The following is a 23,506-nucleotide window of genomic DNA, read 5'->3' as shown; positions in this document are numbered from 1 at the left end:
GGTTTTTCGAAGAGGTGGTTTTTCTGAGGGATACCAAGGAGAAAAAGAGTATTGGTTGAACTTGGGAGGGGGGCTAAGAACAGAGGGGCATAGAGTTGCTGAGAAGGGTCCAGGACACAGAGCTGAGAAGGGAGATTTCCAGGTATGACCATTTGATTTTTGTATATTTTCCATTTTATCAGACTGTCCAAGTCTGATTCTCGGTGACTTTTCATTTCTGCTTGTTGGGTTATTCTGTTTTGGTGATTACTGATTAAATATTGGAAGAGTTCGCTGTGTTTTAGGCTCTATTATGACGAGTATTTCTCCATCTTAACTCACTGGATGTTGGACCCATGGATGAAATGATGAAATGGGTCTGATATGTTGGTTAAAGTCTTCATGTTCTTCTTCTTGTCGCTATCCTGTGATCTCCTTGTTTTCTTTTCCTCCCTGAGTGCATACTCAAGGCTCCAAAGTCTCGGCTGCTTTCCGTGAAGCTTCAAGCCATGGCCTCTTTGTGGCTAGAATCTGGGTTCTCAGTGATGATGAGAGTAGGCCTTTTCAGTTTTCTCCAAGCTTTCACGGTCAGCAAAAACCCAAGGTTGCATACTACCAGACATATTCGTCGGCTAGACGTGGAGGCACATCTGCTGGTGGCCTGCCCATTGTGTTTATGTCCATGCACATGTCTTCACTTTGCATGACCCCTATCTCTATTCTCATGCAAGCGGGTCGTCATCTCATCCCCATGTTTTTTTTCTCATCCACCATACCCATCGTTCATCTATCCACCTCTCTCTCTAGGTCGTCATACCTATTTCCCCACTCAAGCTTGCAGGAATCAAGCATCCTCCACCACACCCATTTTCCTCTCATTCATTCTCCACCCCACTCCCTCACTTACATGGAGTATCGCGAGCGCATGTTATCCTTCACTCCTTCACATACCCATTAACATTCCACCCGGGGAAGAATTCTGTCCGGCCAACAGTCCCCCCCCCCCTCCCTTTTCCGGATGTCTCACATCCGGAATTTTGTCCGCCGACGTCCCTCTTCTCCGGATGTTTTACATCCGGAATTCTATCCGCCACCATTCCACCTTCTCCGGATGTCTCACATTCGGAATTTTGTCCGCCGCCATTCCACCCTTTTCCAGATGTCTCACATCTGGAATTTTGTCCGCCGCCATTCCACCCTTTTCCGGATGTCTCACATCTGGAATTTTGTCCGCCGACGTCCCCCTCTTCTCCTGATGTCTCACGTCCGGAATTCTATCCGCCGCCATTCCACCTTCTCCGGATGTCTCACATCCGGAATTCTGTCCGCCACCATTCCATCTTCTCCGGATGTCTCACATCCGGAATTCTATCCGCCGCCATTCCATCTTCTCCAAATGTCTCACATCCGGAAATTTTGTCTGCCGACATTCCCACCTTCTCCGGATATTTCATATCTGGCGCCTGACGCCGGATGGGATAGGAGGACGATTCAACTTCCCCGGATAGCCATGTCCGGATCCTCTGATGGTGCTCACTCGGAGAGCATCTGCAGCCGACAATTCAGATTCCATACTCCCATTTCTTACATCTTTTTTCAAATTCAAGCTATTAAATGGTTTTCCAATCTCTAAATCAATAATTTTAGTTTTTTTAAATTCTCATCCTTACGGTCTTAGGTCCTAAAAATCACATTTTTAATAAAAATTGGTTGCCACTTTCTTTTTGGCAAGCCATTTCCACACCTCCTCTGTTTTAAAAATGTTTTGAAATAAGCAAAGAATCAAATTTTGTAATTCTGAATAATGGAATTTACGGATTTGGTCCATGCAAAAATAATCGGGCTTTGGTGGGGGCCCCACATACATGATCTTATGATCGATTGATTGATCCGATTTGATTGACTTGGTTATCACACATGATTTATTTATCCTGCTCTCCGACATGTATGCTATTATTCCTTAATTGTGCACTAACTCTCTCTCTTGATAGTGCATGGTGGCTTATTGCCGAGGTACGTACCCACTTTCCATCTGATCATTGTCTATGCATATTCGAACTCTCATACGTGCATGATCACTTTGGGTATTCATCGATTTACTCATCAATTGTCATGATCGCTTCACTTTATTAGTAGAGACCTGACTTTAGGGACTTAGAGGGGTGCTACGGTCTTTACCGTACCTTCCCGATAAGTAACCTGACCCCCGAACCCGATCCGGTTTTTCGTAGACCAACCTTTTCCAAAACGAGGAGTCACACTTAGGGTTTTTCTTTCTTATTTTGTTTACCCTTTAAAAATAAAACAAAAATAAGTGGCGACTCCAAGTCAGTTTTCTTAATCAAATAAAATCAATTTTCCAAAATAAAAATCGAGCTCGCCATCGAGTGGGAAACGCATTGAGCCGAAATGCGGGGTCCACAAGTGTATTTAACTTTTTTTTTTTTAATTTGAGGAAGGAAAAAATTAACAATTTTTAACAACTTATTTTAAAATAGGTAGTGTTTTAAAATAAATTTGAAATATATATTTTTAAAATAGTTAAAGAAATAATTAAAAATATAAAAAAAAGTTTGAGAACTTTTACATAAATCTAGTTTTATATTTGAATTCTATTCCTAAAAGGAATTCAAAATTGCTTTTAAAAACTATTTTCAAAAATTGTTTTTAAAAATGGTTTTTAAAACCGGCAATAAGCTCTACTTATCTTTTAAATATTTTCTGAATTTTTTGTATTTATTTGAGAAGATGTAATCCTAAATATAAAATAAGCAAATCTTTTATTTTCCTTCTTTTTTCTTTTTCTTTTTTTAACTTCCAAGGTGTCAATTTATTACTTGAAAATAATTAACGAAATAGAGGATTAGCTTCCTAAAATACAACCAGTTTTCCATATCAACCTCAGACTTGTAACCAAACACCTCCCTTCCCTGTCTTTCTCCTCTGTACCCACAAGCCACAACTGTAACTCCCCAAACCCACTTCCACAGTCCAGACCCAGGAATGGAAGAACCAAACCCAGCTCAAACCAACCCAACCCCACCTCCAAACACTCCCCAAAACCTTCCTCCTCCACCTCCTCAGCCTCCTACTTCTCTCCCTCAAAAGACCAAGAAAAGGTCACTCGACAGTAATGTCAGCATCCAAAACTCCAAGTACTTCAAGACGAGAGCTGTTGTTAAAGATCTTCGTCCTCATTTCATTGAGGTATACTGTTCAAACGCCATTTAACTTTAGCTATAATTCATTCAAAGCTTGTGCTAGTTTTGAGGTTTTCTAGGTTTCATGTATGGGGATGTAGGGTTCAGACCCATTAATAAACAAGCATTGCTGTTCATGATTTGTACTGGTTTTGAAGAATTTGTTGATTTCATTTCTGGGTTTGTGTATGGTGGGCATTTTTAGAAAATTAACTAGGTTTTGAGATCAAATTAATCATTTTTCAGTATTGTTTTTGTAAAGGTGTTGGAGTTAGGTGACATGGGTTTGGAAGTATTAGGGTTTATATGGAGTTTAAGATCTTGTTGACTGGATCCTAAAAGGGGGAAAATTTGTGAGGCTTGTAGTGCTTGATATAATCTTCCTTGATAGAATTAATTATCTCAGAATTTACTTTACAATGTTCAACATTGAGTAGTGTTTTTGCAGTTCTCATTTCGTTCCAGTCAATTGCTTTATCAGTTTTAAGGGACTGAGTTCTGATGGAAATGACAATTGCGAATATTACTGCCTATTGCCTTGGTGGAAAATGGAAATGAAATTGGTAAAGAAATGTAACAATGCTGTTGTGCAAGATTGAATTTCATTTTATTATATGGCAAACTTTGTTATTGAAGAATTTGCATCAAAGCTCAAAAGCTGATCTCTGGTCAATTGCTGCAAAGCGGCATATCTAAAAAAAATAAAGAGGTCATGTTCCTTGTTTTGAGAGAAGATTTAAATTGTTATCAACAGAGTGTCTGTAGCCTTGTGCTGCAACCAAGATGATCAAGGAATTTTTCTTTGACCATTTACAGATGTACTCTCTCCAGACATCAAAAGGAGTTTAAATCTTGAGCAAAGCCTAGAATCTTAAAGGTCATCATCTCTGTTTCGGCTGAAGGTTCTCTATGTTGAGATCGGTTTTAGTCTCATGACATCATTTTCAAGATTGTCATATTGTAATGACCAATAAAAAAACAAAATCAATGGTGCATTTTGTTCATGATTACTAATAACAGACGTGTTTTTTACATTCTCACTATATTAGTGCATTGAATTTTTTCATTGCTTGATATATTATGTAGTGTATGTTGTTGTATGAAGGTTCTAAAATTTGCTTGTTGTGAAGGTTCTCCGTTCCCCTGACTTTCGGAATTGCAAGGCAGCCAATGAAATTCGAGAACGTAAGCTCCCTGAGATGCATCTTTTGTCTTTCACATGTTTAAATGAGTAAATATACCATACATCCTCATTGCAAATTTTCTTTCTATGTTGGTATGCTTCAGTGTTCATCTTACTCAAATGTCAATTCTTTGTGGAAACTCTGAAGCGGGTGTTGTACAGTTCTCTTTATGACTTTAGATTAAGGTTATTATCTTTCTAAAAGTGGCACTCCTATTGTATTGTGTTTTTGCCATTTGGGAACAATGAGATGTATCTAGCCCTGGCATCATTTCGGGCCAAACCTACTAAAATTCATTGTGGTGCCGCCATGTTGGGCATCTCATCTTGTAACACTGATTGGCATGTCAAATCACTTTGTGTATAGATTATGAGTAGAAATTCTCAGTTCATATGAAAAATTAGAGGCACTTTGGAGCCTCATCTTCTAACTTTTCCAGAAAAAAACCCTGCAAGGTTAGATATCGTGTCTCTTGTTTTTTTTTTTCTTTCCATTATGGCTTTGCTTGGGGGGTTATGTAGGATGATGGGGTTGGTTTGGTTTTTTTTTAACACATCAGATTCTTACTAATCTCATAATTTCTGTAATGCAACCTCATTTATCTTGCTGAAATTTACTTTCTTACTGCTAAAGGTATGAACAAACCCATTCTCAATCTTTTTTTTTTTTTTTAGCTGATTCATGTAACTAAACAAAAGTAGATGGGATCTCAGATACTCAGACTCTTCAACTTCACCCAATGTACCTGTGTCAGCATAACATGAGAAGGGTATGGGTGTGGGGTCCTTGTTAGATACTTCTATTTTGCTTTGGATATTCACTATTTTGATTTTTTTTTTTTTTAAATAAAGATAAAAGAGAAGAAAATGAATTTTTGTCATCAAGGATTTGTTATTTTTTGAGTCTAATTGACTTCTAATTGATTTTTTCCTTTATAATATCATATCCAAGTATCATTCTAGATAATTTTTCAGCAGAGTCCTTGTATCCTAAAATTTGAGTTGTGAATCATACACTTAGACTTGCACTGAAAATCAGCACCCATACTTGAATCCATGTGACATAGAATGGGATTAGCCTCATTGAGTTGAATATGAATGTTCTGTAGTGAGGTTTTTCTCTTGCAGAATTTCACGACATTTGCTTCTCGGGAACTTAAATATGTTTTGATGTTTATTTCATTTGCTAGATTCAGCTCACGTAGTTTCTTTTTCTTTTTCTTTTTTTCATCTTCTTTTTTTGATAAAGTTTATTTTCAATTCAAATGGTTTTCTTGATTACTTGATTTCTTGTCTTTGACGGACCATGTGAAGCCTATTCTTCAAAATCTCAATTCATAATGGGTGTATAAAAATGAAGATTTATCCATTTTGGCTTGCCTGATGATCCTAGATTCAAATTTGACTTGGCTGACCAATTTGTTCAAGAACCTTTACAAGCTTGGGACCTGGCTTGCCCAAAAGCTGTGAACCTAATCCTTCTCCTCTGTGAAGCTCATGATTGCTTTTTGCACTCTAGCTTTACAGAGGAGAAGGATTAAGTTCACAGCTTTTGGGCAAGGCAGGTCCCAAGCTTGTAAAGGTTCTTGAACAAATTGGTCAGCCAAGTCAAATTTGAATCTAGGATCATCAGGATCTTGATTACCTCATTTACAAACAGTTACAGTTTTCCTACAACTGCTCTTTGCATGATAATTATACTGAAAGTCATGTCAAAAGGAGCCATTAATCTAATACATGGCTTCAGGCCATCCAAAAGGGTATGAAAGCTCTTATCAAGAGCTTCTTGACTTCTCTGATACTAATCCAAACAGGACCATAAAACAACAATATCCAACTCCATGCTTATTGGCCTTAGTTGTTGTGCCAATGACTTGGAGCCAGATCAAAGAATTGATAGAACCAAGTCTGTGATATCACTGCTCTTTTCCTTTGGTTGCTGAAGCCATATGCCCATTCAACTTTCAATTTGCAGAGCTGAAGGTTCTGATGGATCTATACAAACAGATGACAGCAGAAACAGTCTCCATAGGGAAGTGTAAAAATGTGCCGGAAGCTCAGCCAACATTAAGTGAAAACAAGGATGGACAAAAGCCCCATGAGCGACACCAAGATGTTAAGCAGGCAGAGCAGTCAGTACCAGACCGTGCATTTGCAAAACCATCTGAAGATATGCCTTTTCCAACAGCAAATCTCTCTGAGAAGCAACGACCTGAAGATGGCTGGGCTCAGGGAACATATGTTGTAGGAGGATCGGCTTTCGGCTGGAATTTCATCACATTCCCTGGCAGCAAACCTGCTTACTATGGTGTTACAAAAGAGACTTTTCGAGCTGCTGCAAAGTAACTCCTCTTTCTTCCCTCAGCACTGTGGCCTGACCAAAAGTGAATTCACATTCTGCTAATTCTCCCTCTCCGTCCCTCCCCACCAGCCTGATTGAAGATGATGATAATGCAGCAGGCTTTCATAGAGACCATTTACTTTAGACTCATTTCTATTAGTCTGATATTTATCTTGCTTGAAAAAAGAGTTGAACAAAATGGGGGATTGAAATGTGTACATGCCTTTGGATGACAATACATGGTATTCCTGTTGTATTTTAAGTGTTGAAAAATGGATTTTGCTTTTTGTTTTATGCTTCTGTAAAAGCTATAAAATCCTGTACTCTGTTATATGGTAATAGGAAGTTGAAGCACTCTCGAACCCTATCAGATGGCAAGATACAATATGAAAACTGAATCAGCATCAGGTTTGAAGAAAAGGGTTACTGGGAATGTTCTTGAATAACACCAAAGAGGAAAAAAAGGACAGGAGAGGATTTGGTTTAGTTAAGAATCAATGGGTTGTTTTTGAATGTTTCATTTGTTTTACCATGATTAGATGGTATATGATCATTAGATCACCTTGATCTCTTGAAGTTGGAAGGTAATTCTTGGCAGCATCTATGCAGATCTTCATACCACATAGTTTAGAAACAAGAGTTAATATTATAAATCTTCACTTGTTCAAACCATCAAGGGTCCATAGCTCAGTGGTAGAGCATTTGACTGCAGATCAAGAGGTCACCGGTTCGAACCCGGTTGGGCCCTTTCTTATTTGTGTTGTCTTCTATTTTTTTGGGTCTATTTTGTTATTTGAAAAAGAGTGCTCACTAGTTTTTTTGTTTCCCTACATGGCTTATGTGATTCTATATGAATTTCAATGAAAAGGATTTGACATAATTTTTCTCTTTCCCTGGTTTTAGGTTTGAATTTCATGGAAAAATGGACCTCGGGTAAAATATCCATGATATTTTTATCAAAATATCTCTAATTTAGAGGTAATATTGAAAGAGAAGATACCAAGTTTTAATATCCTTCCTAACAAATGTCACATAAATTTTTTTATTTATAATAAACTGAGAAAAAAAAAAAATCAAAGTAATTATAGCGTCTTGTAACTTCATTTTGAGGAATTAATGTCAACATACAATCTTTTATTTTTTCAATATTCCTATATCATACCCATATTAAATAATTTCCTTTAAAAAAACCCAATTTAATATAAATATTATTAATGTTTAATCATTTATCTCTTTTATTTTTTTGGCAAAAATTTCATATTTTTAGTTAAGTTTCATAGTTTTTTTTTCTTTTTAAAATTTTCATCATTATCAATATTTCCCCTAAATATCATCATTGCTTGTCCATGACAATGTATAAATATGTCTCACAACCAATATGATAATGCATGACCATTGATCACATCCCATTTCTGTTTTTGTTGAAATATAACCTCTTAAGAGACAGGTTGAACGAGAGTCCTGAATGATCTGCTCAAAACAGTTCTCTAGCTAAAATTTCTGGAAATCACCAACTATTATAACAGCAAGCTATTATAGCAAGAGTAGGAGAGAAGAAGAGGATGAATCAGTATTTGATGTCTGCAACACTCAATTTCACATCACCAAAAAACAAACCAGGCAATAGTTTCTGTACACAAATTACAAGCTTGTGAACAAATTCTTGCCTCCCCCGTTCCATCTGTTGTCTCACTATTCTTCAATTGAGGTGGCTGAAAGATCGTTCGTATCGTTTTCATGCACAGTTGATCAAACCCAAGAAAATGGAAAAACAAATTTTCAGAAAGACACCCTATATGCCCAGAGAAAAAATGGCCGAAACCTGCAACCATCCAAATCTTGTTTTCCTAAGAATTCTTCATACCTGTGACACCCTTGACCTCATGGTTGAAAAAGAATTTGGAGTGTCGTTTTTGACTGTTATGGAAATGAACGAAGCTTTGGTCGATCTGCCCAGAAGTTGAAACCTTGAATCCATGCCATGCAGTTGTCTCCCCAGGAGCGATACAAATGAGAAAAATGAGGGAAATTTACAGACGTGCACAAGCTTTTCACTTTTGTCCAGAAGGGGTGTTCCTCTGGGCTTCAAGAGTGGTACCGTCCTTGAGGGCAGCTTGTGCTTCATTTTCCATTCCAAGTCCCGTAAGGGCAGCAGCTTGCAGATATGACGCGATGTGCCATACTGGGGAAATGACTTGGGCTTGCATTGCATCGTTTAGAGCTTCTTGAGGCATGTCACTCATGAGATAACACAAGCTACGGCGTGCACAAACCGTTGGAGAAACCATGGTTCCAACATCAATGAACTGCAAATCAGAGAAGAAACCATCAGCACAATTCTAAATGCTACTTGTAGCCAAACTAGGGAGAGAGGCAAGAACTAATTCACACTTCCACTTAGAAAAGAACAGTAAGGAAATAATGACACAAAGTATGGTTTCAAGGTTTCAATGGGATTCCAAACCAAATAACAAGTTAATTTTGTTGACATAATTTTATCATGTAAATGCCTATATCCTTCTATGAGCGTCCATCCATATAAGATAGCTACTGTTGCAAACTAAAATCATCGGGGTCATTTCTCAAAATGAAAACAAAATGCAATGCCAGCAATTGTAAACCAATCCCCACCCGAAAATAGGAAAATACAGAAAGGAAAGAAGAAAATATAGAGAAAAAAAGATAACTGCCAATTGCACGTAGAAGTGAACAATAAAAAGGGTGGCAAACATGGCATAGACAGAAACTAACCTGTGTATAACAGTCAATGGCAGCTCTGAAATCCTTTTGCCGGAAAGCAGCATCACCTTTTTTCTTAGAATTTAATGTCTCCTGCATTTGATCAGTCCACATTTGGAATGAAAGCTGCAGTGTTGCAAAGCAATGTGTAAGTAGAAGTAGAAAGGAAAATGTGTAGGTAAGATCCTATTTGTAGCTGCTTCCAGATATAACTATATGCCACACTACTATTTGTAACTGCATACAGGTCATCCAGGAAAAAAAAAAAATGAATGTAATGTAAACATTAAATCATAAACATTCTATAAAGTATGCAATCCGGAACCATCACTCAAGCGGTTGCCATCATTAAAGCTCAGGGAAGAGACTCTCAGAGCCACATTCCAGCTTACACAACAAAGAAAATTTAGGAAGGAAAAAAGTAGCAGAAGAACACCAACAAACTACTACAAGGTTTAACAGCTAAACCCATGAATTCCCAGAGATGAAGGAAAATTCTAATTGAAGTTGTAGATGAAGTTTGAAAGACAGTCATTGCCAGGAAAATACTGTAAACAAGGAACAGGATCTACAAATAATTTTTCTTTTTTGCATTTTTTGATGAACAACTATGACTAAATGATGCAACAAGACTAACCATGAAACAACAGTGAGACCTACTAAGTAAATTTTTCATAATGTAATGTAACCTAACCTCATTTGTCATTCCTTCGTCATCTTTGTACCCAACACTCTCTAGGATCTCATGTATGGCAGTCAAGTCCATTCTTGAGCAAGCTTCACCAAGTGGGGATAGGGGAGAGAATGAAGCACTGTGCGGAATCCCCATTAATACATGAGAAGGAACCTGCTTAGGTGGAAAAGATCAAATTCACAAAAAAAATTTAAAAAAAAAAGCAATAAATACACACAATATAAATTGAAGCCTTTGATTTTGAGAAAGGGAGAGCCATTAACATGCATTCATACATACATATAAGATTCAGAAACAGTTTAGTCATGCTTCCCAAGTTTCTACTTGAAAATGCAATGCCATCTAACTAGAGAAACAAAAGAAAACTGACCTCGGTTTCCTTCTGAAGAGGAGTCAAAGCAGCCACCAATGACTTCGGATTTGGCCGTTCTCGAGGTTCATATTGTAAACATCGGGAAGCTAACCGTACTAACTCAGTTCCATCATCATTAGTAAACTGTCCTTCCAAGCAGGAATCTGTCAGCATCTGCAGATTCCTGTCTCGTATCAGATCAAGGGCCTGATTCAAATTATTCAAGCATTAGATGTAAATCATAAATAAAAAGGTCAACTCTATAACCCCAAAAGAAACATTGAAGCACAAAATAACATTTGCACTAGTCGTGTATATTGAGGGAAGATAGCAATTGCGAAAAATAGGCTCTAATTAGAAACTTTGTGACAAAAAATTGCAAATGCTATGCTAATTTTGCAACAAGTGCTATTGGAAGTTCTAATGAGTCAAGATGTTGTTCGTCACAATTATCATGGATAAGGGAATTTTGGGATTTATCAAAGAAAATACTGGTCTTCTATGTTATTTTGGTAACCATAGCTCTGCTTCCATATCACACCACCATCTTGTATTTTCAGTGTGAAAACAATTACCATAATAGGTGGAAGGCCTCCCACAAAATTATAAGACAAAATTCCAGCCACTAAAAGAATTTTCAATTTATGCTATTTGCATCCACCAATTAAATTTATACAACTCATTGAAGAAAGAGAAAGATCAAAAGAATTCCAACATTTTAATTATGCATCATCAAGCTCAAATCAACAAGGCTTTTTGCCTAACTACACTTTGATTCCAAACCAACTCAAGCAATCCGACTGCAGAACAGATAAAGTATGCTTCATAAGAATGCTACTAGGCAAGAAACAAGTACTTACATGGCTGGGAGGGATATGCTTTCCACTGAGCAGGTCAAGCAAAAGAGTGCCGAAGCTATATATTACACTTTCTGCTGTTACTCTTCCTATAGAACAAAAACAAGCATATGAAGCAAAAATTAGTTAGATTACAAAATACCATATATTATTCATATATTATATCTGATACAGACTCTACATCAAATCATAATAAATGATGAGAAATAATTATGAGGCACGGAGTCAACATTATTACATTACATCATTCAGAAGAATATGAACAACCAAAGGTTTTTCAGGTATAATTGAAATACAACAAATAAGTAAACATTAACAGAATCCTGCAACCCTGGGACTTCATAAGCAATCTACACCCTAAGGAGTACAGTTGGCAGGGACAGCTATCAAAAGCTTTTGCATCACAATGATAAAATCCCAAACAGTACTAAAAAATAAAGCATCAATTCTTTGGAATTTATTTTTATGCCTGAAAAAAAAAATTGTTTTATTCTGGTAGTTAAAAATCAAATCATCAGGTAAGGCAGTTAAGAGGGAGATGAATCAAACAAGCAACATCAATAATGAAAGTCCATGAGCTTTTCCAAAATCCTTCCACAGCTGAAGACCCAAGACAAACGATTTGAGGAAACCATGAGAGCTGAATCCAAAAACCTCTCACTTTTCCCTCAAATTGAATTGCAAGATATATACATAGGAACCTTAAAACAAATACTTTTTGACATAAAATTAAAATTATTTCAATAAGAGGTACATACCAGTTCTCAAATACTCAGGAGGAGTAAACGCCAGATTCGTACTATAACTTTTTCCATCCCTACTATTTTTCATCAGGCCAAAGCAAGAGAGTCTAGGATTACCATCCTGCAAAATTCTAGTACATAAATAGAGGAATGCATATAAAATCTAACAAGCAAAAAGGATTCCAAATTTAAGGGAATGAAAAAATATTTACCTCATCGAACAAAATTCTATAAGCATTAAGGTCATGGTAAAGGGCACGCCCTCTGCCTGTACAATATTCTAAAGCTTGGGCAAGATGTAGAACCACCCTTAACCGCATTGCCCATTTCATAGGTTGAGTTTCCCCTGATTCAAGGAAGTATTATAAGTATCCCATATAATAGCAGGATACAAACTCATTAATAGATATATCCTGCTAAATATATCAATGCAAACTCGACTGCTAAAAAAAGAAACCACCCACCCAAACCCCCTCCTCACATAGACACACACCCCCCTCTTCCCCCGCCCTCATGAACACAAGTAATCTATAAAGCATGTCAGCACCCCTCTCTCAAGAACCTAATACGGAGCCCATATTAACACTTATTTTGAAAATGTCAACATGGATTCCCTTAATGAAACTACAACAGCATGATATAATATGGAAACATTTCAAAAGTTGTTCAAAAAAAAAAAAAGAAAGAAAGAAAAAGGATACTGGTGCGGTGGTTCATGGAAAAGGCATGTCTGCAATGTAGTCTTCTAACTAAATGCCATCAACAAACCAACAGTAACTTACTAGGACAGATTCCATTCACATCCAGTTCTAAGTGCAGACATTTAATAGGCTGGTTGCCCAAGAATGGATGGATGATAGATTAGCATAAAAAACAAGAGCATTTTAGATACATCAGGAACAAGTGCAAAGGTTAAAAAACATCTTCTAACACATGCTAAAGAACCATTGAGAGCTTTACAACAGTTATTCCTGTACCAAAAACTTACAATGGAAAAGGTGTTTTGCAAGTGTTTCATTGGGCATATATTCCGCCACCAGCAACCTTTCATTATCTTCACAACAACAACCAAGCAAATTTGCCAATCTATGGTTGCGGAGCTGACCAACTGCTCTTGCTTCTTCCTAAGGTTGCAAAGGAAAAACTGTCAAAGTTCAGTCATAAGGTTTGGAACTTTTGTGAAGAAGGACAGCGAAAAGTAGGATGGACCTTTATGCAAAATATGGATGAATATAATGAAGTTGGTTGATTGAAGGCATAAAAAGAACAAACACACAATAATTCAACAGTCTTTTATTGAATGCAAAGAGGACAAAAAATAAATGCCACAATAATTCAACAGTCTTTTATTGAACGCCAAGAGGACAAAAATAAATGCATTGTGTGATATTAGGATATATTTCATAGTTGAACATTGAGAAACTATGCAGAAAGGATATATTTCAGATACAAGCAGACAAGGAACATGATGTTTGAAACCAAAATTAAAAGCTTTGGATGTATGTATGGTTGCAGTAAAGAGGTAGGGAGTAGTTGAGGGAGTTGAATGGATCTTGAATGCAAAAGGCAGATGACAATTATGCAGTCAGTCAATTAGATATGTGGTGAACCAACAAGACCAAGATCCAGCCAACCAATTTAAGAACTCCTGAAATGAAGATGAGAAACAAAAAGGAAGAGGGGAGGGGGGTTGGGTTTGGCATGAGGGTTATTGGAAAGAAGGAATTCCTTTACCGAGAATTGTCGGGCATCAGGCCAAGCCACTCTGTTAAAGCGCTTGACAGCAATTCTCCTCTGGTTCTCTAGCTTCCCTTTATACACAACGTTCGGAGCCTTTTCTCCATGCTCAGACACGATGTTCTCTACGGCAAAACCAGATGTGGCATTCTTAAGTTGCTCGAATGTGTATTCACAGAATACAGGCAAGTAATCAACCTCGCTCTTCTCCCCATTATCTGCATCTAACATAACAGTCCATCAAGCACAACCTTCTCCTCATTCTTAGAAAAAATAAGAACGACACCTGAAATTGTTCAACTCACCAACATCAGGAGCCTCAAGAACCGACCCCTTGAATTGTGAATCCCAGCAACATGGTGCGAGTTTTGAGCACTGACACCCCATGTCAAATCGGAGATCAGAACCTAAATGAAAAAATCTCCTCAAGGCTGCACATAGCAAAACAACTCCATCATTGGTTACAGATTCATCCTTCTGTGCTTCACAGACATTCAGTTTTGATTTCAAATTGCATTACAATCTTCTAAACTGGTTAGAAAAGCTCACAGCTAGTTAGAAATTAAATTTAGTTTCCATTCAATTTACTCACCATAATGCCTAGAACTAAATTGAACAGTTCTGTTAATTAAAACCCTAATTAACTCAGAAACTCGATCAGGACTCCATCTTCAAACCAATGGAAAATTTGTTTTCAAGTAAATAACATTTGAATGGAATCATCATATTAGCCAAATTCACTCATGACATCAAAACTCCCATTTTTCTATTAATTAACAAAATAGCAAGTTCTGTTATTATCAGACTCAAATCTTAGTTAATATATTTTGATTAAATCAGAAATAAGAAATCAAAATTCTACTACTTTTGGGGGATGTAATCATGATTCTACTGCATTTCAATGGAAAGAGTTACCTTTTGGAACGATTCTCCACTCCTGGGCCAACTGAGTGATGCTGAAACTACAAAAACCGGACCAAACCAGATTCCAAAAACAACTACCCAGAAATTCACCCAAACTCACCTCACTTTTCGCATCAATATTCCCAAGAAAAAAAAACGCAAAACCCTAATCGAGGACACTTGAGCCAATAAGAAAAAGAAAAACCTTTCAATCAAACCAATATTCCTCGATAAAGATTATTCAAGATCCACATTTCCGCTCCAAAAATCAAGAAAAAAAAAACCCTCGAAAAATCAGATTGACAACTCTAAACCCAGTTCTCGATTCCACCAAAACACACCCTTTCTCGCATCACAACCTTAAAAACCAAAAATAAACAAAACCCACCATACGCTTCAATCAAATCGAGTAAAAATTATGAATTAACAAAAAAAAAAAAAACCACGTTTCTTGGGAAACCCAATTGAGTAATGGAGATCCTCATCGAGGCAAATGAACTGAGAGAGAATAATTATGAAGAACAGAGGGAGACCAGTTCAGGGCTGAGCAGATCTGCGGAACAATTATCACCGACATGTCACGATTGTGGTTTGAAAATTTGGATATTATATTAATGGAAAAAAAATAATAGTAGTAGTTGCGAGAGTGATAATTGAGGAATATTAATTAATTAAGTGGTTTATTTGGGGTTTATTAAAGAATTGGAGGCACCGCCAATGGGAATGGGGAATGGGGAGAAGGGGGGTTTTGTGGGTTGGAGAGAATGAGAAAGAAGCAATAAATTGAGAAAAAGAGAGAGAAGACTTTTTCATCATTCTGGTCTGCCCCCACACCCTCGCCTGTAATCATTTGAAATTTTGCTTCCTTTAATTATGATTTTCTTTTGGGTGTTTACCCAACGGCGCCGAATTGATTCTCTGCTTTGCTTTCCGTAAGTACCAACCCATTTGGACAAGTGGATTTCTTCCTGCTTGAATCGCTTGATTCAAAGAATCAACCGTTTTAAATTCAAAGCCCCGTTTCGACTGAGGGAAAAAGGGTGAACATAAAATGTGGGGAAAAAGGGGGGTTAACTTTAATGATGAGAAGATTTTTCCTTTCCTCGGCCTAATTTTTAAAATAAATCCCATAAATAGATTGAAAGAAAATTGAAAATAAAAATATAAGAAAAAATAAAATAGATCTAAAGTTAACAATTAATTTTCTTTTCTTATATATATATATATATATATATATATATATATATATATATATATATATATATATATATATATATATATATATATATAATTAAATAATTTTAAAAAATATATATTTGAATTTTGTTTTAATTTAAATATATATGTTTCAATCTAACTTCAATTATAGAAGTTTAATTTTACAAACCATCCATTGGATTTGATGTAAATACACTTATTTAAATTTTTGAAAGTTCCAACAATATAAATATTTTATGTATATATATTTAACAAAATTTTAAAATAATAAATTTTATTATCTAAAAAGTAAATACCATAAATAAAATATATTCACAAAAGATACTAACCGATGCAATTTGAAATAAGATATAACTTAATATATTTATTCTAAACTTAAATAATTTGAGTAAAATTAATCCTTTATCTATTTATACATATAATTACAAGCAATAACTGTTTCAAATGAATTCGAACCTAAATCAATTTTTTTGGATAGGGTTAAGCAATAAATTTATGATAGATATTCCCACAATTTAAACGTAGTTTCAAATTTTTATATATATATATATGTATATATATATATATATATATTCTTATAAAGGATTAAAAGCAATGATATTTTCTCTTCTTATCTTAAGACTGCATTTGTAATCTTTATTTCCATTAATGTTAAGTGAATGAAAGAATATGAATATCTAGTTGACTAAATCTTTATTATACAAATCCAAAATAAAATTGGGAAAAAAATAAAAAAAATTCATACTAAAAATTGTTAATACCAATTATTGTACATTTCATGAAATAGATTTATTCATGTTTGATTCTAGAATAAGGTAGTTTTCAATATTTTAATTTTTATAATAAAAAAACGTTTGATAACAAGAAAATAGTAAATAATTATTTATTTTTAAAAATAGAAAATAAGTGTATTTAGAAAATATTTTTTGAATATTTTTTTACTGTTGTTTCAAAAAATAATTATAGGTATGAAAAATGATTGAAAATACATTATTATATAAAATTTATTTTTAAAAATATGAAAAATAATTTAAAAACATTTCGGATTATAAATATTAGTTGTATGAAATATTATAAAATAGTTTTTAAAATTTATTTATTTTGGAGAACAGGTCTTAGTGAAACAAAATAATTTTTTTATATATAACTTATGATAAAAAAAAAACTAGGGAAAAAAATACATATAATAAAAATTAAATTAGAAAATATAAACTCATATGATATGTTAAAAAATAATAAAAGAAAAAAAAAAAAAAGCAAGATAGGATAAGCCTGAAAACGAAGCCAACAATATGGAATTGAAGTAGAGAGGAGAGAGCTCCGAGGCCAAAGCCAAAGCAAACAAGGAATGGCTTCCGCAACACTTGCCTTCTTCTCCTCTTCTCTCACACCCACTGCAACACTCTCCCTCAAGCACAAATCCTCAGCACCAAAAAAGACTCTTTCTTTCTCCAATTTTGGCTTTCTTTCTCCTCACAGCCTTACTCTCTCTTCAAGACGGTCGCCTTCTCCCCTTCCCAAATCATCCGAATCCGAACCGTCAGTCATCGAAGTGGAGTCTAGTGAACCTAATTCCGAAGCTCTCCAAGTGGTCGAAGAGCCGCCGCCCGAACTGCCTAAGCGCGAGGAGATTTTTGCTGTGGTTATGGTGAGGACGTAGGAAATGCACCTTTTCCTGCGCATCTCGGACTGTTTTGTTGGTAATGTGTGTTTCGGGGGGAATTTTGTATTACAAAGAAGTTTTAACTAATGGGTGTGTTTTTGGGTGATATTTGTTGTTACCCAGATGATAATTTTGGTGATTGTGCGTGGTTCTGGGTGACTTTTGGTTCCCAGATGGACAAATGTATGAATGTTGATTTTTTGGGACAATTCTGCTTATTTTTGGAGTTAATTTTGGTTACCCAGATGACTTTCTTTTTCTTTTTTAATGTATAAACAGTATTATGATCTGAATTGTTGTGTTCTCGCCTTGTTTAGATTGGGTCTCGCCAATACATTGTTTTCCCTGGTCGGTATATCTATACTCAGAGGCTCAAAGGTGCTGATGTCAATGATAAGGTAAGGATTTAACATCAGTTTTTCTGATATTCTGTAGTTTTCTCAGGCCTTCGAAATAGAACACCCGTTTTAATCCTTGATTTTGTGTTTTTTCAGTGTTGTGGTTGCAGATATAGCTTTTGTATTCATGTTTAAATCTATAACAAAAGATTAAGTTTAGTAATAATATTTTCTGGGAATCTTGCTCTTCAACTGTTTGATTTTTGTTCATATGGCTTTTGGCAAATGTTATAGGATTTGCTTAACTTCAGGGCAGTCGGAATAGATAATTAGAATATCTGAATGAAGTGTGCTGCTAAAGTATAATGAAAATCAATAAATTTAGACACTTTTGGATCCAGGTAGATTTCTGGCACGAATTGGTATGTGTCACTTGTTTGGCAAATATATGGCTCAAACCCTTCCTGGCATCCTTTTGAGGAGGATGTTACTAGAAGCAAACAATGCTACATGTGCTTTGATGGAATATATTTTCTGCCAGAATTATCAAGATGGAGGTTTACTTATTAGTTTTATTATTAATGAACTGGGTGGTCGGGATTCATAAGTTTCCAAGTAAGAGAATTAGATTTTAGGAAGTGGTTCTACTGCAAGTAATTATGGTGGCTACTCTGACATAGTGAGTTATGTTCTCTTACCATTCCCTCTACTGTAGAAAGTTATTATTGGTATTTCTGTAGCAATGAGGATTTGTTATCGGTGCTTCCTTCCTCCCCTCTAATAGTCCTTTCAAGTGCCTCTTGTACTATTTTTTTTTTTAATTTTTTCTTAGTTAATGGTAATCATTAGCTTGATTCAAGAGTCATGACTAATCACTATACAATTTACAGTCTATAAATGGGTTCACAATCATTCTTGAGTTTGTGAATCTTAAATTAAGAATTTGGAGCCTAACTATTTGTTTGAAGGCATGAATGCTTACATCTCTCCCTCAAACACTTCTTCATTTCTCTTAGTTCCTCTGCAATTATGTCACTGTTTTTCTCCTTTACACAAAATCTACATACTGAACTGTCAACATCCTTGTTTTTTGTATTCCTTCTCACCTTTAGTTCTTAAACCAATGCAAAGACAATCTTAACCTAATTCCATACTGTGGCATTAGATTTTAAAAGATCCTACAACAGTTCTAATATAAGAGAGAGTTCTCTTTTTTTAAACCTCATATGTTTTTTAAGCAATTTTACTTTCATGGTACTTATAAAAAAAAAAAAAGAGGCAATTTTACCTTCACGGTAACAACTATAAAGTTCTTATTAAAATTTTAGACCTTCTTGAATGATGATGTGATCACCAAAATGATGGCATTTCTTAAATGTATAGACTATTAAGGAGATAAAGATGAAACCATTTGAGAAATTGTGGGTTGCTGATATATGTAAGAGTCCTGCTGGAAGTCTCTTAGTTAAAGGCTAGGGATCTTTTGGTTTTTGCCAAATTTTGGCCTTGATGTCCTGAATCCTCATCACAGTAAAAAGAAGCTTGAGATAGTTCAGCCGTCCAAGTTTTGGTTGATTCTTCTTAAAGTTATCATCCAACTAGCAACTTGATGCTCACAAAACAAGAATCGTACATGATACAGTGTTTGAGCAAATAAGGGCCAAAATGATAACAGCACTAAACCCAAGAACTCAAAGTTAAGGATGATAATATTATTGATCAAGCAAGGATAAATAATAGTATGGATCAAACCAATGATGGTAGATGAGGTGGAGAGCAATTTGTGGGCCTTGGTTGTCTTGCCATTTGAAATTTTTTGGGTGCTGCACTAGTCTTTAAAGTAGTTGGTGCTAGGTTATCTTGGAAGCCTTAATGAAAGGAGCTAGGGGAGGTTTTGGAGGCTCAGCCCTTTGTGTTTGATTGGGGTGCATATGGAAAGAACGCAATAATAGATGTTTTTGGGGGTGAGGAAGGTTTGTAATTGTTGGCGAAAATCTTTATTTTTTGGTTTTTTCTGAATTTTTTTTTCTTGGTGCAGTGTTTCCCCAACCTCATCGATGCTTTCTTTGTAGATTTTATTGATTTCTAAAGGGAATAAGTTTTATGCTTGTGTTGTTCTTGTTGTTAAGCCTTTGATTCACCTTGTACACTTACCTGTGAACATGGCTGCAAACCATTGTTTGTTTGGCATTTTTTTGATACTTTCTTCTTATTTGCTTATCGAAAACATATGCTAAACCATTAGAAACCACCCAGAACTCTAATTCTACTCCTAAAAAATCATTTTTATCAAATTTCTCTTACTTGTACACCAGTCCCCTTGTCTCTTCTCTTATGGGAAAGAATGAATGTTTCCCTAAAAAATTGTGGTCACTAGATGCTATCCTGTACTTCATCAAACATGTCACCCTTGAGACAATACCCCAATGCTAAAATGCAACCCAAGTTGGGAGCTTGGGGGACTAAAATGGATTTGGTGCATCTCAATTGTTGAGTTTGGCTTTCCCACCAAAGTGCTCTTTGGTATTGGTTTGAGGGTTTTAGTTTGGTGGGTAAAACTAGAGGCCGGTTGAAGTGGGATGACAAGCATCAAACCCGTATCGGCTGGAATGAAGGTATAAGGCATATCAACCCTGACTCGGATCTTTGACAGTTCACCCAAATTCTGAGCATCACTCAGCCCAGACAATTGTCCTAGTGCAAACACTGAGCATCCAAGTTCTAACTATAGGGTCTAAGACACCAGCTTTGAGGCCTTCTGATTCCAAGCTCTCTAGTCAGAAATGAGAAATCAGAGCATGGGGATAATCCTTACATGCATCTGATCAAAAGGCAATTGGTAAATGACTCAAGTCTTCCAAGAACCGCAGCAGCAACTAGTCCAGACGCTCTTTAATGGTTTCTACAAAGTAAGTGAAATATCTACCAAACTCAAGGAATTGGTCGAGCCTCTCTAACCAGATGCAACTAACTCTGGACATTTGTGGTTAATAGGCTGGTCATATCCCTTGCCATGAACAATAAATTGTGTGTGATCTCCTCCCTGTGGAAGTCTCTCAAAATTTTCTCAAGGTTTCCTTTATGGTCCATGGTTTCTGAGCCTGACACCGCATGGGTGCCATTTTTTGACCAGGAAGATCATCGGTTGGACTAGGAGCTAAACTACTTGGATCACCTAGAGGAAGTTGCTTTAGTAGTAAACCTTTAGATCTTTAACCGTTGAGAAGGGTATTGGTAGACATTGAGAGTTCAACAAATGTCTGTTTTATGGTGGATTTTGAGATAAGGGGATAGAAAAGAAACATTTGACTTCAAGCAAGTGGGGAGAGTTTGCATGTAGTGATGCACATAATTCCTTTCATCTTTTTGGACACCCCATTTCCTTATAATTTCATCATGGGCAGAGCTTGGATTTGCCACATGCCAGCGGTCCTGTATCCTGAGGGTGTAATGGGGATTGTAGGGGACTAGGTCGCTACAAGGTGTTACAGAGTTAGTATTTGAGCTCCTAAGAAGAGGGCTGAGGCAGAACGACCACCTGTTTTTAGAGCTCAAATAGCTATTACAGCAAGATTCTGGCACGAAAGAGGTAAAGGGGTGCCTAGGGAGTCACAACAATAATGGAGCTTGAGCTAGTGTGGATTGGGGCTGATGAATCAGAAACTGTTGTCTAAGTTGGCTTGGTTTGTTATTAGGGCATCAAGAAGAAGAAGATTTGATGCAATTCTCTTCCACCTTTGCATGATAACAGTGATCTCTCTGCATTGAGGCATGCCAGGGATAGACTCCTATGGATCATCATGCATGTGGATCCCAACGATCTCCTGGTGCATTAGAAGCAAAGGACGTTCTGAGGGACATTGGATGGTTAACTAGCGCCAGGTTGAGAGGCTATTGCAAGCAGGGTTCATTAAGAACTGCAGTTTTCTCATTTGCCGTCGAATATGGTGTTTATGCTTAAGAAGTTTGGCAAGTTTGTTATGTAAGCTGTGGCCTATGCTTTCATCATGTTACCTTTGTCCTGAACTGATTTACTCATGTGAATGCCAAAATGCATGCTAAATGTCATTCCATGGTTCCATTTTAATTGTGATTATACATGAATCTAGATAGATGTTCTTACCATATTCATCCCAAATCCTCCACAGCGCCTTTCTTTTCCCTTTTCCTTATATGTCCATGTTGCTCATAGAATCTATCAGAGGTGGTTTTCTTATGATAATTCTTCTCTGTCCATTAGTTCCTTATGCCCAATGATTGATTCAAAATGTTGATATAATTGGTGATAAGTATAAAATATGTAGGGTGTAATGTAGATTGTGCTAATCACACTCAGGTTATCAGTCGGTCCAAGACTCCACCTAGGCATTTTGATCATCATGGCTAACATAGCAATGTTGCAAGCCAGTCCTGCTCGCTGATTTTGTCTAATGAGATATTGCTTTATTAACAAGAGCCCTCTATGGTACTATATAGTCAATGTGACCATTCTTACAATATTCAAGAATGCTAGTTCTTCGATTCACAGAACTGGAAAAGTTACTTCTTATTTACTCTGATTTTTACATAATTTATTACTCTGTTTCTCAGTTTCTGTGTTTGAAATTGTTTTTGTGCAGATTATCCTGAACAGGGTGTTGCTTGTCGGCACCAAAACAAGTACTTACATTGGAAAACCAGTGGTTCCAAATGCTGCCGTGCATGCTGTAGTTGAAGAGCAGGTGGTTCACTGACTTGAGATTCTTTTGACTTGATTTTCTGTTCATTCTTATACATTGACCTGGGTCATCACCCATAATCTTTCCTTTCAGGGATTAAATCCTAAAGTCATGGTCTTCAAGTACAAGAAGAAAAAGAACTATCGCAGAAACATCGGTCATCGACAGGTATTACAATTTTGCTTCAGATTGGCCATTACATTTAGAATTGATTGCATGAGTACAATAGTGGCGATTCTATCAAAAACCATGCTAGTGAATATAAGTAATATGCGCTTAGAAACAAGCATAAGCTCATAGTTGTTAAAGGTGTGCCTAAAGCCTTTTAAAACTATGCATGTGCTTTATGATTGTCTCACTATCTTATGGTGATTTAACTAAACAGCCAAACACACGGATAAGGATTACGGGCATCACGGGCTATCAAGACTCCCCAGCTGTTACCCTTGATTCATAGGACTTCCCAAACAGTAACACCACACTGGTTGTAGCGAAATTTCTTCCCTCTTGTTTCTTCTCCATGCAGTTTGTTGAAAATTTTGTATGCAATTTCCTTAATTTTAGCCTTGTGGGATTATTTTGGCATAATTATTTGGGGGCAGAGGATTGATTTTGTGCTGTTTTCACATGTGGGGGGTTGGAGGGTGTGAACAGCAAGAACCCTAGATACTATCCAACACTAATGCTGGTGTAATTTAAAATTTGTATTAATTATTTGATTTCTATGTTTTACACAACTTTCATTACAATTTTTGGTGTGTTGGATGCATCTTCATAGTGTTTAAATGACTTGTGGTGTCAATTTCATTCCTGCGGTAATGAGAAGATGAGGCATGGTGAC

At 36.2% G+C, this 23,506-nt stretch overlaps 3 protein-coding genes and 1 non-coding gene across 5 annotated transcripts; 3 read left to right on the top strand and 1 right to left on the bottom strand.

The window, feature by feature from the left end:
• The first annotated feature begins 2,877 nt into the window (after positions 1 to 2,877).
• Positions 2,878 to 7,067, top strand: LOC117931630. The gene is made up of 3 exons (XM_034852623.1): positions 2,878 to 3,186; positions 4,310 to 4,364; positions 6,338 to 7,067. Exons 1-3 carry the CDS (start codon positions 2,983 to 2,985, stop codon positions 6,706 to 6,708), a joined length of 630 nt encoding a protein of 209 aa, XP_034708514.1. The 5' UTR covers positions 2,878 to 2,982; the 3' UTR covers positions 6,709 to 7,067.
• Positions 7,068 to 7,379: 312 nt separating this feature from the next.
• On the top strand, positions 7,380 to 7,451 carry TRNAC-GCA. The gene has a single exon. It is a non-coding gene; the product is annotated as a tRNA-Cys (tRNA).
• Positions 7,452 to 8,174: 723 nt separating this feature from the next.
• On the bottom strand, positions 8,175 to 15,669 carry LOC117932279 (serine/threonine-protein kinase BSK3-like). 2 transcript variants are annotated; one of them, XM_034853453.1, is made up of 11 exons: positions 14,741 to 15,669; positions 14,131 to 14,256; positions 13,823 to 14,049; positions 13,077 to 13,212; positions 12,301 to 12,434; positions 12,104 to 12,209; positions 11,349 to 11,434; positions 10,507 to 10,695; positions 10,137 to 10,289; positions 9,455 to 9,568; positions 8,175 to 9,009 (listed from the first exon to the last, which is right to left on the bottom strand). In XM_034853453.1, exons 2-11 carry the CDS (start codon positions 14,210 to 14,212, stop codon positions 8,755 to 8,757), a joined length of 1,482 nt encoding a protein of 493 aa, XP_034709344.1. In that variant the 5' UTR covers positions 14,213 to 14,256; positions 14,741 to 15,669; the 3' UTR covers positions 8,175 to 8,754. The 2 variants fall into 2 exon arrangements, with proteins under 2 accessions (XP_034709344.1, XP_034709345.1); XM_034853454.1 differs by having other exon boundaries at positions 13,823 to 14,043; positions 14,741 to 15,668.
• A 1,584-nt stretch (positions 15,670 to 17,253) lies between these two features.
• LOC117931572 (50S ribosomal protein L21, chloroplastic) lies at positions 17,254 to 23,402 on the top strand. Its single transcript, XM_034852551.1, has 5 exons — positions 17,254 to 17,594; positions 17,927 to 18,007; positions 22,567 to 22,668; positions 22,759 to 22,833; positions 23,051 to 23,402. The coding sequence occupies exons 1-5, from the start codon at positions 17,295 to 17,297 to the stop codon at positions 23,120 to 23,122; spliced, it is 630 nt and encodes a 209-aa protein (XP_034708442.1). The 5' UTR covers positions 17,254 to 17,294; the 3' UTR covers positions 23,123 to 23,402.
• Positions 23,403 to 23,506: the final 104 nt, after the last annotated feature.

The sequence above is a fragment of the Vitis riparia genome, chromosome 15 (assembly GCF_004353265.1).
Source record: "Vitis riparia cultivar Riparia Gloire de Montpellier isolate 1030 chromosome 15, EGFV_Vit.rip_1.0, whole genome shotgun sequence".
Lineage (NCBI taxonomy): Eukaryota > Viridiplantae > Streptophyta > Magnoliopsida > Vitales > Vitaceae > Vitis > Vitis riparia.
The sequence above is the reverse complement of the archived record's forward strand: the minus strand, read 5'-3'. Positions and strand labels throughout refer to the sequence as shown.

Coding starts and splice junctions, on each gene's coding strand:
- LOC117931630 (XM_034852623.1), top strand. CDS start 2,983: ATGGAAGAACCAAACCCAGCTCAAACCAACCCAACCCCACCTCCAAAC. Junction 3,187..4,309: donor TTCGTCCTCATTTCATTGAG/GTATACTGTTCA, acceptor CTTGTTGTGAAG/GTTCTCCGTTCCCCTGACTT. Junction 4,365..6,337: donor AGCCAATGAAATTCGAGAAC/GTAAGCTCCCTG, acceptor TTCAATTTGCAG/AGCTGAAGGTTCTGATGGAT.
- LOC117932279 (XM_034853453.1), bottom strand. CDS start 14,212: ATGGGGTGTCAGTGCTCAAAACTCGCACCATGTTGCTGGGATTCACAA. Junction 12,210..12,300: donor ATAGAATTTTGTTCGATGAG/GTAAATATTTTT, acceptor AGAATTTTGCAG/GATGGTAATCCTAGACTCTC. Junction 11,435..12,103: donor TCCTGAGTATTTGAGAACTG/GTATGTACCTCT, acceptor TTTGTTCTATAG/GAAGAGTAACAGCAGAAAGT.
- LOC117931572 (XM_034852551.1), top strand. CDS start 17,295: ATGGCTTCCGCAACACTTGCCTTCTTCTCCTCTTCTCTCACACCCACT. Junction 18,008..22,566: donor GTGCTGATGTCAATGATAAG/GTAAGGATTTAA, acceptor GTTTTTGTGCAG/ATTATCCTGAACAGGGTGTT. Junction 22,669..22,758: donor ATGCTGTAGTTGAAGAGCAG/GTGGTTCACTGA, acceptor CTTTCCTTTCAG/GGATTAAATCCTAAAGTCAT.